This window comes from Barbus barbus (assembly GCF_936440315.1).
Source record: "Barbus barbus genome assembly, chromosome: 12".
In the NCBI taxonomy this organism is placed as follows: domain Eukaryota; kingdom Metazoa; phylum Chordata; class Actinopteri; order Cypriniformes; family Cyprinidae; genus Barbus; species Barbus barbus.
The window spans coordinates 12446101-12468775 of NC_136740.1; the positions used below are offsets into that span (position 1 = coordinate 12446101).

General features: G+C 38.4%; 1 protein-coding gene across 1 annotated transcript in view; it reads left to right on the forward strand.

Moving 5' to 3' along the window:
* The window catches only part of LOC306878341 (FH1/FH2 domain-containing protein 3-like), a 189688-nt gene that overhangs the window by 145747 nt on the left and 21266 nt on the right, over positions 1-22675 (forward strand). Inside the window, exons 6-13 of the mRNA XM_079430621.1 lie at positions 5792-5886; positions 7877-7988; positions 8688-8782; positions 8903-9046; positions 9227-9468; positions 19851-19964; positions 20266-20400; positions 20933-20983. Of these exons, the coding sequence (XP_079286747.1) occupies positions 5792-5886; positions 7877-7988; positions 8688-8782; positions 8903-9046; positions 9227-9468; positions 19851-19964; positions 20266-20400; positions 20933-20983 (988 nt within the window). The remainder of the gene's footprint in view (positions 1-5791; positions 5887-7876; positions 7989-8687; positions 8783-8902; positions 9047-9226; positions 9469-19850; positions 19965-20265; positions 20401-20932; positions 20984-22675) is intronic.

Here is a 22675-nt window from a genome sequence, read left to right on the forward strand (position 1 = left end):
GACACAGCTGCCATGAGCCCCAGCAGTCTTTGGAACTGCTTTACAGTGATAGCGTGGCCTAGCTTTATCCTGGAAACCTTCGCCAGGATGGACTCTATACGAGCAGGAGACAATTGTGCCCGCATCGTTACCGAGTCCCATACCATCCCCAGGAACATGGTTCTCTGGGCGGGCGACAACACGGTCTTTTTCGTGTTGAGTCTCAAGCTCCGAATGTGGCCAAGGACGACATCTCGATGCCGAACTTCCATCTCCCGAGACCGGGCCAGTATAAGCCAGTCGTCGATATAATTCAGCACACGGATGCCCTGAAGCCTCAGTGGTGCTAGAGCTACATCCATGCACTTGGTGAATTTGCGTGGGGAGAGAGCTAGGCCAAATGGAAGAACCCAGTACTGGAACGCTTCGCCCCCGAAAGCAAACCTCAGGAACTTCCTGTGAGAAGGAATGATGGAAACATGGAAGTATGCGTCCTTTAGATCTATCGTGACAAACCAGTCCTCGGATCTGATCTGACTCACGATGGTAGGAATAGTGAGCATCGTGAACCTGAATCTCCTGAGAGAATGATTCAAGTGCCGCAGATCTAAAATTGGACGCAACCCCCCCATCCTTTTTTGGAACTATGAAGTACTGGCTGTAGAACCCGGACTCCCTGTCTGGCGGAGGAACACGTTCTATGGCCTCCTTCACCAACAGGGAGTGAACTTCCTGTTCCATCACCCGACCTTGCTCTGGGTGCACTACAGTCTAGACCACCCCATTGAACTTCGGGGGGCGGTAACTGAACTGCAGTCTGTACCCCCTTTCAACTGTACGCAGGACCCATGGAGATATATTCGGAAGGCATTGCCATGCGCCGATATAATCTACTAAGGGAATCAGCCTCTCGAGGCTGACCTCGGGTGTTCTTCGAGTATCGTTTACGATTCCCTGAAGCGGAATACCAGCAGGAAAAGATCGATAACAATTTTCTGTGTGCGGACACTGTCGCTGCCAGGCCGCAAGCCTTTGGGGCGGACACTGCAGCGTGCGCTCACCTGAAATTGATGTGGCCCGAAGCGTACTGGACGGCGGGATACCAACATCGATTTCCTGAGGGTTCCAAGGTGGAAACGACCTTGATCGCTCCACCCCATGGAGGGCAACCCTCAGAAGCCCTGCGAGAGCTAGGACCTCTTTCCCAAAGCCTTTCTAGCCTTTCTAAGGACGGTCCTCAAATCGACCTTCGGCTCGGCAGGCTTCGGGCGAGAGCGTCGCCTCTGTTGCCAAGATCCCTGAGGAGGGGCTCTTGAAGCGACACTCTCTTTCTGTACCTGCCGGTACGAGGAGCTTGTTGACAGCTGGGGCCGCCCACTCAGAGCAGCCTTCTTAGATTTAGAGCGGCGAGGGAGGTACTGCTTAAATGCTGCAGACTGCTTTTTCGCCTCCTGAAACCTGTCGACGACCATATTGACTGCGTCGCCGAACAGGTCAGAAGGCGATATCGGGACATCTAGGAGAAAGGCCCTGTCCTTCTCCTTTATCCCTGATAAGTTTAGCCACAAATGTCTCTCCGTGGCAACCATAGCCACCATGGAGCGGCCGATGGCACGGGCCATCTCCTTGGTAACACGGAGAGACAAATCTGCAGCTCTACGCAGCTCCGCTAAATCACCCGGAGTTGGTCCCTCGCCCTCGTCTAAATCCTTTAAAAAATCAGCCTGGTATGCCTGCATCAGTGCCATTGTATGCAGGCATGCACCAGACCGACCAGCTGCCATATAAGCCCTGCCCACCAATGATGATGTAACCCGACAAGGTTTGGTGGGCAGTACCGGGGCATTAAGGGACGACGCAACGTCAGGGAGAGGTAGCTGTCTAAAGGCTCTTCCACCCGAGGCGTCCCATAACCGTACTCACACGCTGCCAAAATGTTACTATAATCTAACACAGGAAGGTTAGACAGTCGAGTGGAGTACGGTTTATTCCATGACTTACACAACTCATAAGTCAGGAAAAAATGGTAAACCCCGGCGTTGAGGCTGAGACCTGTGCTGCAGGAAGCGCTCATCCAATTTACTTTTCACTTGCACTTCCTGTTTTTCTTGTGGCCAGTTAATATTAAGTTTGGCCACATCACGAGGCAGCACATCAACGAGCTCCTCAAATGCGGGTGAATGCAGTGGCGAGCTCTCTGCAATTCCACCCGCCTCGGTGTTGAGCATGTCTAATTCCTCGGAATCAGACAGCTCAAACATCGGGTCCTCCTCCCATGCGGAAGAAAGTGAGAACATTGGAACTGTCAGACGAGGACTGAGAATGTGCCGCAGCAGTCTCGAGCCCTCCTGACAGATCCATCTGCGAGCCCCACGATCTAAGCCACCACGCCGCCTCGGCGGACGCGGGACCCGCGAGCCTGACTAGCCTCATTAAACACAGCCAGGCTTGAGTGCAGCACTCTGATCGGCAGAGCTTCACAGTCCGCACAGGCAATATACTGCTTGTGACAAACAACACCAAATAAGACACACAATAACACAGAGCGCTTGCTGAAGAGCAAAAAGCTGACTCTGTTGTGTGCCGGCGTCCCTTTGTATCTTCCGAGTATGCCGTCACATGTTACGTCATGACGCAACACCAATCAGGATGGGAATAGTTTAATTCATGCTTCAGACGTGTTACGCTAAGGGGGTTCTCCAAAGTGTTGTTACCGACGCAGTGTGAGTTCCCTCGAGTGGGGTTGACAAACGCGTATACGCGTTTTGGGGCAGATTTTCCTGATAAGGCAGAAATGAGCTTGAATTACTCTGCCATTTTTGATCGTTCAGATAAGAGCAATGCACCATTCGAATCTGTAAGGGATCTACTTTTATTTGTATACACTCATAATAACAACTAACTTTAAAAAGATAAGAGTCAAGAGCCCAACTAAAGTAAACGCTGACCACTATAATGGTGACACATAAATTGTGATCTTTTGAATTGAATTCATAAATTGAAATCTGCTCGTTAACATCAGGTGTCTTAAATAATGGTCAATCACCACTCAATGAATCTCTTAATTACCTCATTAACTTTAACTCTGCTTCAGTGTTAATTTAACACTCTTATTTTAACACTTTCACACTCTTGAGTGTGGTCTCACATGTACTCCCAGGAGAGTTCATTTCACCCTGGATTTTTTGCTGTGTACCTAAAGTAAATAAAATGTAAATAAAGTAAATAAAAATAATTTGATCCTACAGCTCCAAACTTGGTCCTAGAGGGCCGGTGTCCTGCAGAGTTTAGCTCCAACCCTAATTAAACACACTTGAACCAGCTAATCAAGCTCTTACTAGACACACTAGAAACTTCCAGATAGGTGTGTTAAGCCAGTTGGAGCTAAAGTCTGCAGGGCATTGGCCCTCCAGAATCTAGTTTGGAGACCCCTGTCCTACAGAGTTGTTACTTTGCACATGCTTTTTGATCATTACAAATAATAATGCAAAATTATTTTCTTAGAATAGAAGATATGCTGTCTCTCGCATCACATACATTATCAATAATAGAGTATGTGGTCTTGAAGAGGATCCTTTTTTTCTCTCATTTGGACTCGGTCTTGACTTGGACTCAAAATTTTTCGACTTGGACTTGACTTGGACTTGAGCCTCTTTGGACTCGGTCTTGACTCGGTCTCGACTAGTCCTGGTCTTGGACTTGTCTTGGACTCGACAAAGCTGGACTTGACTCCAGCTCTAGTTTACAGTGTTATTAGACTTTAGCCATTTATATTTTTATAAGCAACTGAAAAAAATGTCAGGGCATGTCGAAAGTTCTCCAGGCCCCCAAAACACCCTCAGACCCCAGAGGGTTAAAGAATCTTTTCAGTTACAACTGAAAATCACAATTTTGAGTAATAAGATTAGTTGGTAACACTTTATAATAGGGAACACTTATTCACTATTAACTACGACTTTTCCCTCAATAAACTCCTAATTTGCTGCTTATTAATAGTTAGTAAGGTAGTAGTTAAGTTTAGGTATTGGGTAGGATTAGAGATGTAGAATAAGGTCATGTAGAATAAGGCATTAATATGTGCTTAATTACTACTAATAAATGGCTAATATTCTAGTAATATGCATGCTAATAAGCAACTAATTAAGAGACCCTAAAATAAAGTGTTACCGATTAGTTTATGTGAACAGAACTGTTCCTAATGTTTCTACAACACATTATCTATGAAACTTGGAGTTTCTATCCACATATTTCAATGACCGTTTCTGATGGTTAATACTTAAATAAAGTGACATTAGTTTAGTAGCATTAACTGCAAATGCCTGCATTGGGGTTTCCATCATGTCATCATATGTATTAAATTGCAAAATCTGAATATGTTTAAAGTATACAAACACTCAAGTTTGTCTGGGAAAATGATGACCAACAGTTGTTAAGGTAGGATTGCTATTGCTTGCTTCCACCATCATTTAGTTCCAGAACACTCATGTTGTAATTTAATGCAACTTGAACGCATTAACCTATAAATGTGGTTTTGTGTTGGTGTGTTTGTGTGGAGTCTCGAGGTGTAACAGTTCATTTGTTTATTTGAGAACGGTTCACCTGTTACAGTTTATATCTTCCAGGGAGCATAAGAGTTAGTGTGTGTGTGTATGATACAATAACTCTTTGCAGCAGAGATGTGATTCAGAGACCTCCAGATGGATCTCATTGACACTCTTCTCTTTGATCAGAGCGAAATCCTGCTCTTCACATATAGAGGACTGTATCTGTTTGTACTCTGATTGCTTTAAACTTTGGACACATATGTGAGGGTTCATTGGTGTGTGAAGCATTTTCTTTATGGTTCAGGCTCTGTCACGAGACTTCCCTCACCAGAAGACTCACCAGAGTTGCTAAGGAAGGCCAATGATGTTTTATGAAGACAATGGAAACACTGACCACTGTGCTGTATCACTGCTGTGCACATGCAAACACACACATGCTCATGCACATCAGTGGAGCAAGGCTTACAAGTGAAAATCAATCATCTTCAAAGCACACAGTTTTGCTTAAGGAATATTAAATGCTAAAAACTTTAAGAACTTACACTTTCTACATTTTCTTGTGCAATAAAAGGACTATCCAATGTTGAGGTGGGCCAGAGGTTGAATTCATGCTCCTGGGTTCAGATCCCAAGCTAACACACGCATTTATCCTTTTGTAATAAAATAAAGGTTTAATTTTAATCCAGTAGTTGTAATTGATTCACTTGGCTTCAAAGCAGTGATCTATGTATTGTGTTCCTGTGGCTCAAACATTATAACATGGCACTAGCAACACCAAGGTCATACATGGGTTCAATTCCCAAGGAATGCATGAACTGATTAAATGTATGTCTTGAATGCAATATGGATAAAAATGTTGGCCAAATGCATAAATGTATTCAACTTTACCTCTAAAAACACCTGCAACAAATGAATAAAACATGGAAACCAATCCTTCAAGGCAGCCAAAGCAATAATTCAACATCTCTTTTCAATCAAATATATATGTTTTAATTTCTTAAAATAATATTACATTATTATCTTATTTAAAAATATTGAATAATAATTTATTATTGTTTTTAGTTTATTAGTTTATCTGTATATTTATGGGGGTTTGAACACTGGAATCCAAGCTATAACAAAAGACTTGGACATTGAAGAGTTTTGGTTGTGGACATGTCAGATTTGAACCAATTAGCATTACTCAGAGCATCCTAGCAATCCAGTCACCTGAGAAACTGCAGCAACAAAAATGTATTTATATATTTATCTCTCCTTTTCTCTTTCAGCTCTTGGACAAATCATGCTGTATGTGGATGGAATGAATGGGCTTATTGGACACAATGAAAGTGTACAGTGGCTTTACACACTGGTTGGATCAAAGGTAAAAGAAAAAAAACATTCACTATGAAAATGATCAATGAGTGTATTTCACTTTGTGATTGTTCCCTTATGATATATTGGTACCATATTGGTTATTTATTATTTTCAATGTTTTTTTATTTTTTTATATATCAGTCAATATTTAATATTTAATTGTGCTTACTTAAAGTTAGTCTTTAAGCTAACTAATAATTCGACTAATAATAGAAACTGACAAATAATCTTTAATTTATAATTTAATAACACTGTTAAGTGTAATTTATAAGCAAATATAGCAAAGGAATATCCATTTTTTCACATAGATTATCATGTTTTGATGCATAAATTTTTGGTTAAAACTGCCGAAACTGTTTAAAAGAGTTGATTTTAGTTTTTAGTTTATTTAGACAAAATAGCAGCAATAACCTGAAAATAACTGGCTTATTGGTATCAGCCAGAATTTCAATCATATTGGTGCATCCTTGATGCATATAATAAAATAGCATGAATTATATAAATAAATTATATTTTAAAAAAAATGTGAATAACTCAATTTTGACACACTGCCTGTGTCATATATATAATTTTGCGTATTACTAGGCCTATGCACTTCATTGCAATATTAATACATTTTAGTACTTGGTTTCAAAATCTATTCTTGAAGCAAAAGTGGATGAGAAACTCACTCTTGCTTTGAAAATCCAGATCTTTTATTTTGTTCAGAGGTAATGAATTCAATAAGGCCCGAAAGGTACTGTTTCTTGTATTTATGTTCTTTTTAGCCAATGTTTGCAAATGTTTTAAGTTAGGGCAGCTTCCAGGTGTGCCAACTTGAACAATACTCATAGGGTGGTGTAGTTTTGCACAGAGTGTTCATGACTGACTTTCCTGTTTTTCCCCTGTATTTATGTTCTTTTAAGCCAATGTTTGTAAAGCATGCTTTAACTCAGCAGGGCAGCTTCCAGGTGTGCCAGCACACAGAGTGAGGCACGGTTTTGCACGGCACGATCAAATGTTCTGGACTGATTTCCTCTCTCAGTCCTGTCTAGCCCTCTAGTGGCAATATGAACACATGTGATGAGGACACATGGGTGTGTGTGTGTGTGGATGTTAATGGATGTGTGTGATCACCACATCAACAGATATTAGCTCTTACTTTATTAAATACAGATCTATTTCTAATTTTTTTCTCCCATTCTCCGCTCCATATACACTTTTTTTTGGTCTGTTGGATTTCCGTGGTTTTTCTCTTTTTCACAGTGTCCATTTCCTTATCAGGGAAATACAAAGTCTCAATATTGCCATGTCTAATGCATTTATGAAATCATGTATAATTTTGAAAAAGCTCTAGAAACTTAGATAATTACAAGATGAGAAGAAAAACTGTATACACTAATATAACCATTTTTTTTTTTAGAAAACATATCATAAATTGAGTTTATTTTTTAATCCTTTAGCAAGTTGTTTTTATTTTTTAGCATTAACCTCACAAAATGTTGTTAGATTTATGCTTAAAGCACATAAACGTGTCTTAATGTGTTTTGTTTTGTTTTGTTTTGTAGTGGGGGTGTTTCAGTGACACCTCTATTTAATTGATGATACTGGTTCACATAACGGGCATAAAGTTGCACAAAATGCAGTATTAAATAGAAAACTAAGATATCTAAGGGGGTTAAAAACTAGGAGAACAGAGAACAGACTGGAAAAAATGGTTACAACACCGGCTACTTGCAAGACATTTAAAGTAGCTCCTCCTCCTGTCAGTGTGCAGTCATGTGTCAGAGGCTGTTATTAATATCGTCCATGGTACCCCATTCAGTGTCAAAATGTGTCAAGATATTCTCTGGGCATTTACACTCTTTAAATATACAGTCAATTTAGTCTAGACCGTGTAAGATCATGTGTGAGCTGCAAAATTGAATATTATTGGGTGTAAATGCAAATGTTATGATTAGTGTTATGTTGTTGTATAGAGAGAAATAGTGTTTCTTTTTGTGTGTACATGTGTGCAGTTCCGGTTGGTTGTTAAAACTGCTCTGAAGCTGCTGCTGGTTTTTGTGGAATACACCGAGACCAATGCACCTCTCCTCATCCAGGCCGTCAACACCGTGGACACCAAGCAAGGTAACATACACACATTACCAAAACACACACACACTTATAAATAAGTGTTGATAGGACCAGAGCTACTACGACAGCTAGAATGAAAGTTTAATACTGTTACATAAGAAGAGAGAACGCTGTCTCTGGTCTCCCAGTGAGAGACAGACAGGCTGGCAGATGAAGCAGAACGTCTCCTGCTATTAATCTACATAACAGACATTTTCTCCTCAAACTAATGCTGCTCATTTGTCTCTGAACCAGCCATATTTCAACCGAAAATGTTGAAAACATTCTTCTTTTTTTTAAGACAAAACAAACCCAAAACACAACACAAAAACAAAACAAAACATTTTACATTTACATTTATTCATTTAGCAGACACTTTTATCCAAAATGACTTACAATTGAGGAATACAAGAAGAGATTAATCATAAAGAGGCAAATAAACATAGGAAGTGCTCGTAATACAACGTTTTCAAAACAATGCCTGAAAACACAACACAACATAAAACAAGAAATTTTATCATATCATATGTCATTACTATGTGTTAAGGCTAATAAGTCAAATTATATCAGATAATTTGATCTTTAGTTTTAAAATATCATGTGGTGATATTTATAAATGAATGATTAGAGATATTTGTATATATTTGCATACATTTCACCATAAAAAAGTACTCTATTATGTGTCATTGACCCTTTTGTTTACGTTTTATCCAGGCTGTAAGCCCTGGTCTAATGCCATGGAAATCTTGGATGAAAAAGATGGAATGGACACTGAGCTGTTGGTTTATGCCATGACCCTTATCAACAAGGTACCTGGACAGTATTATGTTTCAAAAATGTCACTCTTTTTACTCCCTCTCAGTCACATGGTGTTATATATAAAGTTACATTAGTACTTTTATTCTCATGTATCTGTGGTATTCCTGCAGACATTGGCTGGTCTTCCTGACCAGGACACGTTCTATGATGTGGTTGACAGTCTGGAGGAGCAGGGCATGGAGGCCATGGCTCAGAGACACATCAACAGGAAGGGCACAGATTTGGACCTAGTGGAACAGTTCAATATCTATGAGGTTAGCGTGTGCTCAGTTTGCTTTTCAATTCAACTTTTTTTTTTTTTTTTTTTTTTTGCACCAAAACGAAAAAGTATAAAGAATTTTTTTTCAACAAAAAGTAATCCTTGATATATAAAACCTTAATAAAGTGCAATATGTGCTATTTGCTGTTAGTCTAATACTTGGGTTAATTCATAGTCAACCCTACGTCATGAAGACGGTGATGATGAGACTCAGCCTCCTCCATCCGGACACAAAAGTCGGCGTCGGGCCAGCGTGGGAGCCACACCTGAGAGGCGGGGTTTGGAACGTCGCCGCAGCCGAAGGCATTCACTCCAAAACGGGAGAGGCCACACCTCTGCTCCTTCTTCCCCCTGTCACAGCCACACGCCCAACATCCTGCCCCTCAATGGCCAGAGGATAGACGATATCAGCGAAAGGTGAGAAGAGAGAAAAAGAGAGATAGTAGTTAACTTGAATACTTTATATTGTGTTTAAGTAAGTTTAATAAAGTTTATTATCCTTTCGGAAATTCTTTTTGTATCTGTGGCAACTCCTCAGTGATCAACAACAATAATTAACACATTCAAACAAACATCAACAGATAACAAATTAATACAAATTAATAGAACCAGCATCAAACAACATCCCTTTCACAACAACAGTCACTGCCAAAGATGTAAAATGACAACTGTGATATCACAAAAATGTATTTAACAGAGCTATACTGGAGGATATAAAAGATCTTTGTGCACGGGCAGTCCGTAATAATGGAACACTGTAACTTCGACCAGATGGTAATAACTCATATTCACCATAAAGAGGAAGAGATGCATCCCGAAGAATTGCATGACTTTTCCTCACAGCTCGAAATTGTCATAGTCTATAGTACATTTATGCTACATTTAAAAACAAGTAACAGAATCCCCTAAACAAGGATGTAACTAAAATTTCATACCGTCGTACCTATACCTTAAGAATGCTGGACATGTAACATTTTTATTTTATTTATTTATTTTTTCATTTATTTATGTCATTTATAATAAACTTCATTTATTAAACGTTGTTAACTAAAATTTCCATTAATATACCTAAAGAAATGTATTTATTTATTTATTGTGGAATATGTATTATTTGTATTACTTATCAAAGTTTTTTACTTCTTCGAATAACTTATTTTAAATAGCCAGTCAAATATGATACATAAGATTATATGCATTTATTTTGAGAAGCAACTTTGTGTGACTATTTTTTCAAATAATGTATATAAAATGTTTCAATTTTAAATTGTTTATTTATTTGTTTGTTTGATTGTTTGTTTGTTTAGACAGTGTATTTATTTATTTAGACAGTTTACTATTTTAAACTATTTCAAACAGTTGATAAAGATTATCTAGATCATTTTGATTCTGAAGTACATTTATCTTGTATGTGTAGATATTTTTACTGGACAACTAAACAATAACTAAACAACATACAGATTATGAAAATGTAAAACCAATGATATGACACTTTCAATTGTTGTCTTGCGACATCTATGAAAAAGCGAATGTGAAATCCTAAGCCATTTTGGGTTTTTTTTACCCTCGCCTGACCACATGTATTCATTTTCAGTAATAAAGCACTACGTGTAGTTCAGGATGTACTGATTTTTAAAGAACAGGAAGCAGTTTTATATTGGGTGTTCTATCACGTTACTTTTGACATTCCCAAAAGAAGATGGAGAATTTAATAATGCTCCGGGGGAGAGACAGAGAGCACTTGCTAGTGCACAGACATTCATATTAATCATATGTACACGAGGGAGGCAGTGGGAACCTGTGAGGCTGAGAGGAAATAGGAAGTTACTGAAATATGGAGGTTCGAGCCATGCAGACTTCTCAGGGCTGTAGCACAGCATGAGGTGCTTGATCTTGTCCTTGTATATTTTGTTGTACAATATAATAATACAACTTAATCCGTCTCCTTTGAATGTTACAAAGGACAAAGGTGAATGCATAGATATATATAAACTGGGAATCACAGTAGTAATATCAGCCACCGAAAAAGCTTCATATGGTTTTTCTCTCATCCAGAGAGTCAGTCGTAAGAAGTGACAGGTCACATAAGGCAGTAGAGAGAGAGAGAGAGTACAGGCCAGTTCAGCTGCTCTGTGTTAGTGGAATGTTGGGGAGTCTGGATGTATTCTGTGTCTCTGAGAGGATCTTATAGAGGTGATACTGAATTACAGTGCCCGGAACATTTACTCACCACTAGATTGGCCATCACATTGAGTCCTTTAATCAAGAGTAGAGATCTAATCAGAAGTTCTTTGGTGTTTTAGCATCATAAAATCCTTGTAAGAAGAAGAAAATGCAAGTATAAATATCAATAACATAAATACAAATATAATATAGTATAATATAATATTATATTATATAAATACAGACATTGCAAGAAGAATGTTTTTTGAGCCTCAAATTATATATAGTTCATAAAATAAAATGAATTTGTATAATATATATTGTATCATGTAATTATTTCCTATATTACTGATGTTCAAAAGTTGAGATATTGTGAAAAGTAAAGAAATTCATATTTTTGTTTTGCAAGGGTGCATTAAATTAAATTAAATGTGACAGTAAAGACAGTAAAGACAAATAGTGTATCATAGTTTCCACAAAGCTATTAAGCAACACATCTGTTTTCAATATTGTTATTAATAAGAAATATTTCATAAGCAGATCAGCATATTATAATTATTTCTGAAAGATCATGTCACACTGAAGACTGGAGTAACGGTTGCTGAAAATTCAGCTTTGCCATCACAGAAATAATTAAAAAATAATACATTTTTATTTTTTTGTAATACAATAATTTTTAATAAGTGCAGCCTTGGTAAGCAACAGACTACAAAATCATACTAATCCCTAAATAAATAATTTTGGATGGTACATATGTTATAAAGGTACATCTTCTAAAAATGATCTTATTTTAGAACAAATCTTATTACCTTCTCAAGTAAATGTATGTTGTTTTAAAGACATTTACATGTTTTTAATGGAAAGTGAAAACAAAATTGATTAAAATACTGATTAAAATATAGTAAAATATCTAAAAATTCCCTCTTAAAATGTTTTGATGTCTAGTTACTGTTAGTATCTGGTATAGTATCTGTTATGTTTGTAATCTCAGCCATAATACTAAATGATTATCGACAAACAACATCTGTAAACTGTAACTACTGACAAAACTGTTGCTATGAAATTATGCCTGTCTGAAAGCAGTACCTGCAGTCAGATAGTGGCCAGAAAAGCAAGAATATGTAAGAGCAAGAGACCCAGCAATATTTCTGTCAATATCTCTTTATAGCTCATGTCACTCTCCTTTTGTTGAGCTGAACAGACTGCTTGTGCTTTCGATTATTGATGACAGGATCTGCTGTGAGTGATGGGCTTCATGGGTTATTTTTCTTTGAGTGGTTTGGTTGACAGATAGTTGAATTCATCTCAGTCAGTCATCTGATCTTGACGTCTGTTAGCTAACCCACCACAGGAAATTAGAAGGACCTTTGAAGTGTGGTGTTTTCCATATCAGTAATAAATACCAGTCTACTGGGAGATGGAGAGAGAGAGAGCGAGACCCTTGAGCAGTGAGGCACAGGACTTCTCCTCTTCTTCCTAAAGGTCTTAATCCTTTGCTGTATATACTGTTGTGTAACTCAGTGGGTCTCAACTGGTGGGTCGTGACCCAAAAATACTTTATTGTTCTGTTTTGACAATGGGAATTGTGATAAATGAAATATTTTGAAAGATTCAATACAATTACAATTGACACGTGATAAATTTAAAATGATTCTTGCAAAATAAATGACTTTTCATGGTATTTTTAGTGGCAGACTGGCAGCCTTTTTCATGTGTGCTTGATTTTATTCAAAAGAACTGACTCATTAGAGTTGACCAACATATTGATAACCTTACATATAAATAACCTGGCAAAGCAAGTAAACCATATTTTAATAAAAAAAAAAAAACAATCAAGTTATTTCCCAGAGGTTGCATCAAAACATAAGCATCCATGTGTTCTACTGAGAGTATTCCATTTGTTCTGTGAGTTGTGATGTAAATTTTTTATGAACTTGTGCCGATAAAACGTTTAACGCATTTACATAACCATAGGAGTTGTCGTCTTATTAAGCATAATCAGTTTAAGAGCATGCATGTAAATGCACTCACTATACGGTTTTGATTGACGAAAAAGGATTGGCTCATAAAAGTAATTTGTTCAGCATTTGGACTACACTGATCATGTTGTCTGTTTTGGGCTATAGATTCATGCTGCTTTCATGTGCTATCAGATATTTCCTACTTCCCACTTCTGAAATTGTAATTACAAGTTTGTCACGTTCAAGTGCTTTGATGTGGGAAAGAATAGGAAACATGGAGGACACCAGGTTCATTATTGCCTATTTCTTGGGGAAAAGGCTTATTAAAGCCAAACTTGATAGAAAATATTTAGTCAATATCCAACCAATTTTGAGGTGTAAAATCCCATTTTCTGACAACTATATAAACATTACCCGCAATTGTTACTTGTGGAATCTAGATAATCATCTTGGAATCATGATTCCATAATTTCAGTCAAATAAATGCTATTTTCATTGTGTTACATACAATATGTATGTTGTGTGACTGTAACGACAAGAGAAAGCAATATAAATGTTGTGGGCAAAACGGATAAAACATAACAGTCACTACAGCAATGGTTTGCTCCTCCTCCATGTTCATAGTTTACAGCTCAAAGTCATAAATGCAGTATCAAAATTATATCTTGGGTTTCCCAGTCATAAATATGACTTGAGAGGCCATTTGTGTCCAATTTTCATCTAGGACATGGGTAGGCATGTTCAGTCCGAGAGAGCCGCTGTCCTGCAGAGTCCTGCAAATCCTTCCCTTAACCCTGGGATCTTCCTCCGAGTCTACACTTTCATGACATAATACCAATTTGACTGTCAGGTAGAGGTCTGCTCGCCTCAGTGCGCATCGAGGGTGCATATCGGCCGCAAAGGGGGCGCTCTCGAGCTCCCTTCTTAAAGCTAAAATGACAAATGGGACCCTCTGCAGTCTCATGCACAAAACCGCAAGTGCACGTGAAGTGTGCCATTTGGGACAGTGCCAATATCTTAAGGATTACTAAGGCTATAGGCAGGTGAGGTTTGTTTTCAGGGTTGGAGCTAAACTCTGCAGGACAGTGACTCTCTAGGACCGACCTTGCCTACCCCTGGACTAGGAAACTAATATTTACAATTATTTTGATAGCTTTTTTAATGGCAGCATCATCCACAGTGGTTTCCTGCATATTGTGTTGATGTGACATGAAGTTTGACCAAGTAACATAACATGACTTTTCCTGAAAGTTTTGTGTTGTGATTACCTGTGTCATATTGTTTGCCGTCAGAGCATGTGGTGAAGGTTCTTGTTCTTGTCCTCTCCTTTCATTTCTGTTCTTCCTCTCCTATCTTTGCTCATCCCTCCTTCCAACCCTCAATCCCTCCTTTTTGCCACAGAGAGGAGGAAGAGGAGGAAAAGGATGAGGAGCTTCAGAAAACAGAGCTCTGTAGACAGGCATCCGAAAGGTATTTCAGTGGAATAGGATTTCGGGGTGTAGTGTCTTAGAGCTAGAAACCAGATTGTAGATCCTTATCCATTTTCTGATGCTATCTCTTCCCTGAGTTGACTAACATAAATGTCTCCCAACATATCATGGTGTTCACCATCATTTACTAGATCTTCTGCTGTTACTCTGTTGTTCGTAGCTGGATGCCATCAACAGTTGATGAAGCTTCTAGCTTGTGTTTGCCTTTAAAGTGCATGGTCAACTTCATTCCCAATGCCGCTGATACAGACAATGAGGAAAACCCCCGGGACAGGTCTGGGATTAAGGTTATCCGCAAGGCCCCAGTGTCTTCCCCTCCTTTTACCCCAGATTTTGGCCCCCCAATATCACCCAGACTGTCTTCTTGGGCTTCGGTCAGGTCCTTGGGAGCCCTCCCGTCCCGGGGTTCCTCTGTCACCTCCTCAGCCTCCACGTCCCCAAGCGAAGACCCCCTGTCCCCTGTCCTTCCTCTGCTGTCTTCCACACTTCCTACTTGCCCAGTGGATTCGGACGAGGTGTCTGTGGGCACTCCGCAGGCTCAAGACCCAGACAAGCACTGCAGGTAGTGCAGATAGATGCCGTAGATTCTCGCCACTCACAGAATTTCCATGCATGTGCATATGGGCTCTGTTCCAAATCTTAGTGAGCTACCTGCGTAATTAAGGATCACAGGCAATGATTCTGTTTTTCTGACACAAAATCTGTTCCAGCTGAGAGTAGGCAGGAATACTCCTTAGGCTTAAAGTAGTCGCAAAATATATCAAGCTGTCAATCTTTCAATCTAACCGAATTTCGAAAATGTTGGGACATTTGTTTTTTAATTTTAATAAAATTAAAACTAAAAGACTTTCAAATCACATGAGCCAATATTTTATTCACAATAAAACAGAGCATAACAAATGTTTAAACTGAGAAATTATAGACTTTTATTCACTAAATGAGCTCGTTTCAAATTTGATGCCTGCTGCAGGTCTCAAAAAAGTTGGCACGGGGGCAACAAAGGGCTGAAAAAGCCAGACATTTTGAAAGAAATTCAGCTGGGATAACATCTAGCAACTAATTAAGTTAACTGACATCAGGTCTGTAACATGATTAGCTATAAAAGGGATGTATTAAAGAGGCAGAGTCTCTCAGAAGTAAAGATGGGCAGAGGCTTTCCAATCTGTGAAAGAGTGCGTAAAAAGATTGTGGAATACTTTAAAAACAACATTCCTCAACGTCAAATTGCAAAGGCTTTGCAAATCTCATCATTTACAGTGCATAACATCATCAAAAGATTCAGAGAAACTGGAGAAATCTATGTGCGTAAGGGACAAGGCCGAAGATCTTTGTTGGATGCCCGTAGTCTTCGGGCCCTCAGACGACACTGCATTACTCATCGGTATGATTCTGTCATTGACATTACCAAATATGCCCAGGAATAATTCCAGAAACCACTGTCGGTAAACACAATCCGTCGTGCCATCTGCAGATGCCAATTAAAGCTCTATCATGCAAAAAGGAAGCCATATGTGAACATGGTCCAGAAGTGCTGTCATGTCCTATGGGCCAAGGCTCATTTAAAATGGACTGTTTCAAAGTGGAAAAGTGTTCTATGGTCAGACGAGTCCAAATTTGACACTCTTGTTGGAAATCACGGACGCCGTGTCCTCCGGGCTAAAGAGGAGGGAGACCTTTCAGCGTGTTATCAGCGTTCAATTCAAAAGCCAGCATCTCTGATGGTATGGGGGTGCATAAGTGCATATGGTATGGGCAGCTTGCATGTTTAGGAAGGCACTATGAATGCTGAAAGGTATATAAAGGTTTTAGAGCAACATATGCACCCCTCCAGACGACGTCTATTTCAGGGAAGGCCTTGTGTGTTTCAGCAGGACAATGCAAAACCACATACTGCAGCTATTAAAACAGCATGGCTTCGTAGTAGAAGTGCTGAATTGGCCTGCCTGCAGTCTAGATCTTTCACCCATCTTTTCACCAAACGAATACATCAAAGATGAAACTTCATCAAACTCTTCAGCAGCTGGAAACCTATATCAGGCAAAAATGGGATCAAATTCCAACACCAAAACTCCAGAAACTCATAACCTTGTTGCCCAGACGTCTTCAGACTGTTTTGAAAAGAAGAGATGCTACACCATGGTAAACATGCCCCCGTCTCAACTATTTTGAGACCTGTAGCAGGCATCAAATTTGAAATGAGAATTTGAAATGAGCTCATTTTGTGCATAACATTTTTCAATTTCTCAGTTTAAACATTTATGTTATATATGTTCTATTGTGAATAAAATATTGGCTCATGTGAAATTCTTTTAGTTTTCATTTTATTCAAATTTAATAACGTCCCAACATTTCCGGAATTCGGGATCTATCTATCTGTCTATCTGTCTGTCTATCTGTCTGTCTATCTATCTGTCTGTCCATCCGTCTATCTATTTTGTGTGGTGTACGAGTGTCCAGTAACGGAGTTGCTGCTTATGTAAAACATTTCAAGCCAAGTTCTATTGGGTTCCTATGTTGAAAGAGAGCCACCTATGTAGACAGTTAAGTTTGGAATAGAGCCATTCAAAGCTGCATGTTATATTCAGAGAATGATATTCACTCCCATATACTGTAAGTCAAGCTATGAGATCCCTGAGAGATGAAACCCATGTCTGTTTTTACTGATTCAAGTCTCAAAAACACTACGACCACAGTATTTGTGGAACTTTCATCCTCTAATAGGAAGGAAGTGTGGCATGGGATTCACTTGATCTCTTGATCTCCTGTGAATGGCGAGGGTTTGTTGTATTGCCTGTTCCATCAAGCCCACCTCTGAAAAGAGTCAGACCCTCACCTAGTGGATCATCACCCTATCCCTTTGTATCCACTTCCAAGAGAACACTGTAAAACGTCCTGTATCTTCCAAAAATTGCACCCTCATAAAAAGTGTTATGCTCACTGTGTCTTAACTTATGGTCATGTGCAATATGTGGCTTATCCTGTCTTATATATCAGATCCTTAGACCAATGAAAGTAGAATACCAGTATGGTCATGATCATACTGGTATCATGGATACCAGTATGATCAGAGCCTGATAAATCATTATTCTCTGTGGGCTTTATGTTGCTTCCTTTATATTTGATGGAATGCAAAAAGACAGATCGTTTTATAAACTAGACTCATTTTTTCAGTTGAACCAGCCACTGTAGTGCAAGACACTCCCTAAAGGATGCTAACTTTTACTGACATTTACAGCTCATCTGACTTTCATTGTTGCATTATACCACTACAAAGCCAAGAGAAGCCTGTAAATTAAGTCACATATAAAGAGGCAATTGTATTTCACCCTGGACAGTGCCTGTAGGGTCCACATTTCATGAGAATAAAGCTGAAAATGCTTTGCGATGTCATGTGCATGTTTGCCTGACATTAAGACTGTGGCAGCTTGAGGAACCCATCTGGATTATAAAGTGGATCAAAGACAGTTCGTTTTTAGTCTCCTGGCACTATGCAAACGTGGACTCTTTAATATTTAATAACCTAATTACAAAGCAGTCTTATGCTAACGGCACAATACGCTATTAAAGTCAACATGACATCAAAATTTTCTCTTTTGGGAAAGCTGGGCAACCATTGATGATACAGCCGATTTACCTGCCATAGACTAGCAATGGCAAGCAAAGGGTGAAGATTTGATTGTTAGCATGGTCAAGTTTGCCCCTGCTGGTAGGTGTTGTAACTACACCAAAAAGCATCTTTCTCCATTGATGACCTTTCAAAATTAGCCTTGTATTTTGTCTTTTTTACATGCAATTGCTAATCTATTGTAGTGTACTGTATTTCATACCACTGATATTATTTTCCCCTTCTGCTGTCCTTGCTGGCTATTTAACAAGGTCTTTAATATTTAAATTAATCAACAGATACTGCTTTGATTCACTTTCCGTCTGTATTGTCACTGTACTTGTCTCTCGACTGCACTTGTCCCTCAGTTCTCTTTTTCTGTCCCAGCTGTCAGTCAAACTAATCATTCTGTATTTTATGTGTCGACTGCTAACTTATTTTCATGTTCTGAATCTTCTGTGCAGTCTGTCAGATGTTAGATACTCAAACACCTCATGCAGTTCATGTGGCAGGTAAGGGAACAAGTTGGAAGCAAAGCAAGTTTGTGAGCTTTGGTGCAAAGTTTCAAAGGAAAAGGTCATGTGGGTTCTGGCAATTTTTCCTAAATTCTTCATCCCATCTTTTCTTATTTATCTCTTGGTGTCTACATAAATAAAGTTTTAAAATTTTGAAAGCATAAAGGTGTGCCATATTTAACCAATTTTAACACTGATATATTTTTAAATATTTGTAATCAATTACAAAAACAAGTAAAATATTATGAAATGAAGACAAAACAATTAAAATTTAATTTAATTTAATTTAATTTCCAGCCAGTTGTACTTACTGTGATTATAATTCTACAGAGCAGGTTTTCATTTGACAAGTCGAAAACAATTCACAACACTTTAAAGTGTGATGGCTCTTTATGTTTTTAGGTGCTGGAACACTTTGGAATTTCGAACAGTGTCTGTTTGTTTAATTGGTAGTATGCCAGGATTATATGTGTAATGAATCACAACAGACTCAAACATTGAGACAAGTGTAGTGAGCGAATGACAGCATGTCACTAACCTCGTTTAATGAAGATGTGGGATTGCACAGAGAAACAAGCCCCTGCATGTCTTGAATCATATCTTCCAATACAAGGTCATATTGCGTACATCTGCAGCCAGTGATCTGAACTGGCAAGCTGCTTTATTTGGGGAGAAGAGTTTATTTTGTCAGTCACTCTTGATTTAGCAGAGCACCTGTGTGTGTGCGTGTGTGTCCTTGGCTGTTTGGTGTTATCGAGTGAGGCTTCACATTGGCCTATTCACATAGTGTGTCTGTTGTGGTCCTGATGGAGGAAATACATGACATCATTTGGAATCAGAGCTTCACCCCCCCCCCCCCCCCCCCCCCCCCTCCTTGGCTGTGTGTACTAGCTGATGATACGTGTGATAAATGAAGTGAATGGAAAATATGGCCATTAGTTCTCTTGGATAAATCAAGACTTTAGCTTTATGCTGTTAAGAGAAAACTTCAGGTCAAAGAAGCCTACATATCAAATAATTTATATATGGCTGAACTTTTAATTTAATTCTCTTTTTTTCCTTCCTTCAGCAATGGTTACACAGGTACATATCCCGGCAGGTCATCTGGAGTGTCCAGTGCCCCCTCCACACCATACCGCTTTGGCCCTTCAGGAGTTCCACCTGCAGACAGTAAGCCCGACAGGTGAAGGACTGTTCCTCTTTGATGTGCATATGACTCTGTTCTGCACATAAATCTTTGAATGTAATAGTTATGAGGCTAAAATGGTTATGATCATAAAAAAAACATCAGATCATTTTCAAAACATGTTTAAAAGGTGTCCTCTACTATGATTGGATAACCTCCTCATACCATAGCATTACATTGTCGTTCATCAGGGCAAGCTAAATACTGACTCTTCAAATGCCCAGTAATATAATTCTTGTTATATTGAGGTATTGTTGTTCTGAAATTCTGTTCATCTTTGGTTTCTCTTGTTCTCCAGGCCTACTCTGAGTGGATTGTTGACCTCCTCCTATAGGCAACATCAGGAGTCTCTGAATGCTGAACGTGAGCGGAGGCGCCTGGAGAGAGAGGAGAGACTTCAGCGCATTGAAAGAGAAGAGAGAAACCGTTTCAAGTGTGTGGCCTTTCTCAGCATTCATTGTGATGCAGTGTTTGTTTTCACCCAGGGCTACATTATTTCATGAATATGACAAATACATCAGCGATTCCGACGTCATCTAGTATCTCTTATTTTGGAGATGGCCATGAGAAATATTTGGTCCAGCAGTTTAGAAAAGCAGCCGAGGCCTACATCCAAATCTTATCAGATATCTGGGAGTTTTCCTGACTGGACAAGTTATTGCTTCTTTTTATGGTCATTCAAATGAAAACTGCATTCAGACCAGACAGTAAATAATCATGGTGGGCTGCAGGAAGACAAATGCTTATTCTCTCTTTATGCTTGTCAGTCCTACCAAGTCTTTTAGTCAGCCTCTTCTGTTGTGTAATATTAAATTAAAACACCAACTTGAATGGTTGCTACTTGATTAACAATAAACATTTAAAACAATATTTAACCCCTTGAACTCCAAATGTCTTTTGTTTTCATATAAAAGGCATTCTTTTTCACTTTTTATATTTTCTCATGTTGATTTTCTTTTTTGCAGTCGGGATTATGTGGACAAGAGAGAAGAGGTCAAACAAGCTCGAGAAGAAAGGTAAATTCAAGAGTGACTTACAATACTTTTTTTATACAGTAAAACAGTAATATTGTAAAATATTATTACATCTCAAAACTATTTTCTATTTTAGCATTTTTAAAAATGTCATTTATTCTTGTGATGGCGAAGCTGAATTTTACTACAGTCTGATTCTTCAAAAATCTGCTGATTTGGTGCTTAATAAACATTTTATTATTACTTATTATTATCACAACAACTGAAAACAGTTGTGCTGCTTAATGTTTTTGTGGAAACTGTGATATATTTTTCAGGAATCTCTTATGAATAGAAGGAACAGCATTTTACAATAATATAACATAATGTAATATATTATAATAGTCACACTTTATTTTAGGGTCCAATTCTCGCCATTAACAAACCATTAACTATGACTTTTTCCTCAATAAACTCCTAATTTGCTGCTTATTAATAGTTAGCAAGGTAGTTGTTAAGTTTAGGTATTGGGTAGGATTAGGGATGTAGAATATGGCCATGCAGAATATGTTCTTTATAAGCACTATTAAACAAACAGTATGTTAATAATAGGCATGCTAATAAGCACCTAGTTAATAGTGATAATTGGTCCCTACATATGTGTTACAAATATAATATTATAATGCTCTCTGGAATACTTGATCCTGATTGGTCAATCATGGCATTAAGTGGTCAAATATTTTTGTATAGTGTACAATAAAATGTAAGGTATATTTGGCTATTGTTCATGGCAGATTATTGGTCCTATCGGTCTCTCCTCTTGTGACTCAAACCTTTACAGTAGCTACTAACTTGGAGGACTTCAGTATTACTTTGTAATTTTAGTAAATTAGTATTGTAATGTTGTTGCAGTGATTGTTTTGATGCTATAGTAAGTATTATATTAAAAAACATCCTTATGTTTCTAACATCGACAACATTTAAAAAAAAAAAATTCTACTTTCTTTATAATGACTTATATCAGACAATTATTTCTCATACAGTATCACAGAAGATTTCTATTATATTGGATAAATTACTGCGGTCCAATTCAATTATTTCATAAAGCCTTGTGCCGTGTTTAATATCAATTATCAGCACAACGGTAGTAATACACCTTGAAAACATTTATTGTACTGAGCAGCAGATGGGAAGCATGTCGGCACGCGCTGCAGGTGAAATATGGGCGTCAGGGCCCCTTTATGCCTGCTGTAGATTAAGACCTTTAAAGACGGCAGGACAAGGTGTGTAATTGACTTTAGACATGGGCTTTTTCCATTTACAGTAAATGTTAAATACATGCATCCTGGCAAGTGGAACGGCTCAATGTCTTTGCATTTATTCAAGATCTTATCAAAAGTCACGGTCTTCCAAACTTTTTTTCCTTCAATTTGATGTGAACCTTACAGTGTAGTATAATGATGTTATGGAATTAAAGGATAAGCCAACTTCAGGTGATAGAAAGGAAATGTTATATAGTTATGAAACATCTGGTTCTTGTTTTTAAAACTGGCGCATATTTCTGGGGTTGATAAGACAGGAGGGGAGCAGACAGCATCTGTTTTGACACCTGTTAAAGGAGACTTATAGGTAACATAGTGTAAGGATTTGGTGTGGAAGAATTTGAAAGTGAAGTTTAGGTACAAAGTTGGAATCCATATTCTCTTGCATGCTGATTGCACTGAAATTGTCTCTGTTTTATTTATCAGTCCACAA